The sequence below is a fragment of the Seriola lalandi genome, unplaced genomic scaffold (assembly GCF_002814215.2).
Source record: "Seriola lalandi dorsalis isolate HSWRI2012SDOR001 ecotype SW California unplaced genomic scaffold, Sedor1 jcf7180002050960, whole genome shotgun sequence".
Lineage (NCBI taxonomy): Eukaryota > Metazoa > Chordata > Actinopteri > Carangiformes > Carangidae > Seriola > Seriola lalandi.
This window is the reverse complement of record NW_019521513.1, coordinates 51773-56810: the sequence shown is the minus strand read 5'-3', so window position 1 is coordinate 56810 and position 5038 is coordinate 51773. Positions and strand designations below refer to the sequence as shown.

Sequence of the window (5038 nt, the reverse complement as noted above, 5' to 3'; positions counted from 1 at the left end):
CATGAAGAGAAGTAAAAAGCAAGTAAAATTAAGTGAAAAAGTGAAGGCAAGTGAAGTGAGGTGAAGTAAAGTGAAGTGACGTAAGATGAACTTAAACATGATGAACTGAGGTGAAGTGAGCTGAAGTGAAAGGAGTTGGCGTGAGGAGCACAACAATAAGTGATGTGATGTTCAGTAAAGTGAAATTGCTGAGGTGAAGCTGAAATAAAGTAAGTTGAGGTGAGGTGAGATGAAGTAAACTGAACTGATTAATCATCTAAATGTTAAAATAAAGCTTCTTGAATCTCTGCTCACATTAATCTCCATCTCATCCTTCTGCCTGTGTAAGTGTGTTTGCAGTGTGTTGTTCTGCTGTCGTATAAAAACACTAGTTTAAATGTGTGATTGTGTATTAGGAGTTGTGTACCTTGTACAGGAGCAGCAGTTTTCCGTCCTGCCCAGGTGTGGAGTACAGGTGGTACTCGGGCTGGGACCAGTAGTTTTTGCGGCAGTAGAAGTCGAGCAGGCTGACGGCGGAGCCGATCTGACTCTGCTTCAGCGACAGCATGCTGGTGGGGGAGAGGGGAGTGCCGGGAAACAGGGGGAACACATACCTGTCCAGGTCGTCTGCTGACACAGAGACAAACACAGGATTAGCATTAGCGCTCATTACTACAGTGTGAAGATGTTGAACTGAACTGGAGTCTAATAACCCAAACTTTTTACTTTACCACAGTTCATTAAAAACTGTCATTAAAGTCTGATATCTGATGTTAACGAGCTCTTCAGCAGAACTATCACCAGTTATCTGCTCAGTCAGAAAACACGACTCAGCTCCTCTTTATCTGTCTTTACGTCTCCATTACTCCTTAAACCTCGCTCTGAGTTCATCCAGAGGCTTTATCAGCATTTTAACAGTGTCTTCAATTACATCAGTGTCAGATCCACATCAGTGAAACAGATTTTGTTTCATAAAAATCTGCAGTAAAAAACAGTGATCCTGGTTGTAATGACTATGTGTGAATAAAGACGTGTCAGAAACGCACGAGCTGCTCGTCACGACTGTGCAACCGTCCTTCAGGCAACATCAAGTCTCGTCACATTAGCTGAGAGTAAACAAAACACTTGAGCTGCTGTAATCACCATGATGAATGAAGGAAATTAAGCTGAGGAGTGGATTCATTAGCAGATCCGTCTGTCGACACGTCAAACACATAATCATGATTTCATTTTTCAAAACATTTCTGTCGATCAGTCTGGACTCAATTATCAATAATCACAGAGTGAAGACTTTTGTAAAAACGAGAGATTTCAGTTTGTGTGTGTTTAAATCTCTCCCTGCTTTAAACCTTCACCCGTCTGTCCAGCTCGCTCCACCTCTCAATCCCTCTCTTATCTCCTCTATGTTTCCTACTCCATAAGTAAATCTTTAATTCCTTTTCCCTGGAGTCTCTCTCCCCCTTATCTCTCATCTCTCCCTCCCTGATTCTCTCTTTCTCGTAGTGGTACATGGGAGTGCAGTGGAGTCTCTTTCCTCTCATAAATATTTTACAGTCCATTTGTGGGAGAGTTAACTGTAAAACTTTTCTCATTTTCAGAAATGACTGTGGGCGTCAGGAAGCTGGAGTTTTGCTTTATCACCAGATTAATATCGCGGCTCTATCAATATTACCAGTGAGACCTGATGAATGCGGTTTGAAATTTATAAGACAAAACCTGCTCAAAGTTGCAGGATAAAAAGTGTCCTAAAGGAGTTTTTTAAATCGAAACAACTGGACTAGGTTGTTTGTCTGTGAAGACGTTTCACCTCTCATCCAAGAGCTCACCATCTTAAATTAAACATCAGGCTTTTAGAGGCTTCGCTCTCCTGATGTGGACTTCATTAGAAAGCCTGAGGAGGTCCAGGAGATGTTACTGTGTCCAGGCTGTGATGACTCTTCACTTTTCTCTGTTACACTTAAAAACACTGATTTGAAAAAAGAAAAACTTGACTGGAGACAAAATGTCTCGAGTTGAAGAGAAAATGTCACCTGGGGTATTTGTCATAATATCATGACATGTCATTACATCCATACACCTACTAACTGTTTCTAGTGTGTTTCAGTAACCAAGCTTTACTTAGATAGATAGATATCAGTAAAACTCCTGTCGGCCGTTTGATGATGAAACAGACAGAAGTGGAAAACTGTGGAAATGTGGAGTAATGAGGAGCAGAGCTTCAGGCTGCTCAGCTGTGTCTACAAAGGAAATGCTGATTCTGCTCCACATGAACATGATCGCTGATCATTAATATTCTCATTTACACTGACTGAAGAGCGCCTTCACTTTCACACTGTGAAAACCTGAGAGGAAGAAAAGTATCTGGGCATCGCTGGGACATGTGCCACAGCTGGGCAGCTGTTTCCTGCAGCTCCCAGTAAAGCAGTGTGAGGCTGAGGTAACAGGTCTCATGTTTATTCAGTAACATTACAGGTTATTTACTGTTGAAGGAAGAAAACCACGTCAGACTTTGTTTTATCTGTTAGATACTGTGCCACATGTTCAGCCTGATCTGATGTTTGTTCTGGACGTTGTGTGGTTTTGTTTGCTGCATTTTTTCGCTGAATAGTGACAGATGCATTTCAAATTAAATGATCAACCTGCTGTTGATTTAATCTGTTTAAATTCCTGATTCACTTGAACGTGTGACGTCGGTGGTTAAAAAACAGTTTAATTATGGAAAAAGACTCAAAAGTAGAAAATTTAATTTAAGTTTGGACCAAAAAGACATATGTACAATTATGATATAAATAATTATATAATATAACCATTAAAATATAACATCCCTCACCTCAGCTCAGTATTGGTGTTTTTCATGTTGTCAATTTTCAATTAATTACAGTAGTTTTTTTATGTATCTGATTCTTTTACAGTTTTATGCTTATAGGTTATTTGCTGAACGTATTGATTCTAAAGATATTTTTATTAATTTTATGTAAAACAACAGTTTAGTGGATTATCAGAACACTGGATTAATGTAATGTCTCCTCCTCACCTCCACCTGCTCCTGGGTAGAAGGGGCTCCCCAGGCGCGGCGGCAGGGACACGGGTCTCAGTGGAGAGCATCCGTCCTCCCCTCCTCCCATCATCCCTCCATCGTTCCTGTGCAGAAGATACGTCCCGTTCCCTCCTCCTCCATCTCCTCCTCCTCCTCCTCCTGCTGCGTTGTTCCCCAGGTACGCCCGGCCGTTGTACCTCCTCCCGGCTACACTCACGTCTTTGACGCCCGCCGGTTTGGCCAACGTCACCTCCACGGTGGCTCCGTCGATCTGGGCCCCGTTCATCAGACTCAGCGCGGTGACGGCGTCCTCGCGGCAGCGGTAGTGGATGAAGGCGTAGTCGGTGAGCTTCTTGACGCGCTCCACCGAGCCGGGTTTGAAGCGGGAGAACTCCTGACGCAGAGAGTCTTCACTGGTGCTCAGCATCAGGTTACGCACCTGCAGCAGAGGACACACAGACACAAAGACATTTATCTGTGTTAACCAGATGCACAACGCAGAACATCTGTGTTATTAACACAACACATCTGAACATGAAGTTTACCAACATCTGTCTGTGATGTCTTCATCTGATTTGAATGATTTCCTCTGACTGTCTTTGACCTTAATTTAACCAGGATCTTCTGTGAGATCAGATTCTTATTCTGGTGCAGAGCCAACGTTCATGAAGGAAGGAGGGAGGACCAAGACAAAGTTCCTCTACAGTCAGACTGAACGAGGCCTTTTAATGAACTCAACATTTAACAAAAACACTAAAATAACAGCTGCTATATTAAGTCTCTGATGTCCTCTGAGAATCACTGGAATTTCCTGACTCCTTCTTCTTCCTGTTCAGCACCTCTCACATCTCCCTGCTCGCTCCACACTGAGCCCACACTCAAGAGTTTGATGACCTGCTTCAGAGCATCTCCAAATCACAGGAAGTTGTGCTTTTTTCATCGCTGGCAGATTCGCTGTGGATCAGTGCAGCAGTCCACACACACACACACACACACACACACACACACACACACACACACACACACACACACACACACACGCGCGAAAAACTGAAGGCTTTCTTTTTTTTACCACTGGACCTCCCGGGCTAAAAATACTCCTACACACAACTGAGAGGTGCTTTTAGGTTTGTATTTGTTGCCCTCAGATCACATCTCAGCCTTTCAGAGTAAAAGCCTCCATGGTAATTGATCCCCTGGAGGGAGTGCAGCTCCTGCGAATCTCCTCCCTGCTGCTCGGCTCCCGCTCACCTTTGATCTGAACAAGGCTGCAGAATATTTCAGAGGCCTCTTCCTAAAAGTGCTGACCTTTGGCTGCAGAGCGGCGCAGCAGGGAAGTGGAGGAGACGCAGAGGCAGAATTAAAGGCTTTACTAAGTTTTTACATCGGGCTGCAGTGGGATTCTGCAGGACATGAACTGCACAGCTTTAATACAGAGACACTGTCTCAGTGGCTTTAAATCCTCCTCTGCCTCGTTTCACCTGAATCACCTCACAGTGTCTGTGACATGATGAGTTTCTTCATAGGTGATTATTTTGTGATAGAAAAAATCTACACACACACACACACACACACACACACACACACACACACACAGGTATACGTACATAAAGGACTCTGACGCGCTGCATGACCTCTTCATCCACGTCTTTCTCCGGCTCGGCCCAGTCCACCTGGATGGAGTGACCCCACAGCTGGAAGGTTCCTGTTAAACACAGGGTCACAGCGGGGTCACAGAGGGGTCACAGCGGGGTCACAGAGGGGTCACAGAGGGGTCACGACATCACCTACGTACTGGACTCTGGTTTCCAATAGTCTAGGGTGGCAGCAGAACATCCGACACACAGGGATGGATATCACTAAGACTGTAACGCTGCTGCTGCTTTTAACGCTTGTCTTATTGGAACTTTTTGATACTTTGTAAGAGAAAAAAGAATTAAGAACTGGACTAACATTGCTTTAGAGAGAAGATGCGTCTGCTCTGTCCAGGTTACTCTCTCTCTCTCTGTCTGTCTGTCTCTC

At 44.1% G+C, this 5038-nt stretch overlaps 1 protein-coding gene across 1 annotated transcript in view; it reads right to left on the bottom strand.

Annotated features, from left to right (window-relative positions):
* rbm46 (RNA binding motif protein 46) overlaps nucleotides 1-5038 on the bottom strand; it is an 11825-nt gene that overhangs the window by 3227 nt on the left and 3560 nt on the right. Inside the window, exons 4-7 of the mRNA XM_087171992.1 lie at nucleotides 4808-4832; nucleotides 4624-4721; nucleotides 3020-3455; nucleotides 407-606 (exon numbers count right to left, since the gene is read on the bottom strand). Of these exons, the coding sequence (XP_087028118.1) occupies nucleotides 407-606; nucleotides 3020-3455; nucleotides 4624-4721; nucleotides 4808-4832 (759 nt within the window). The remainder of the gene's footprint in view (nucleotides 1-406; nucleotides 607-3019; nucleotides 3456-4623; nucleotides 4722-4807; nucleotides 4833-5038) is intronic.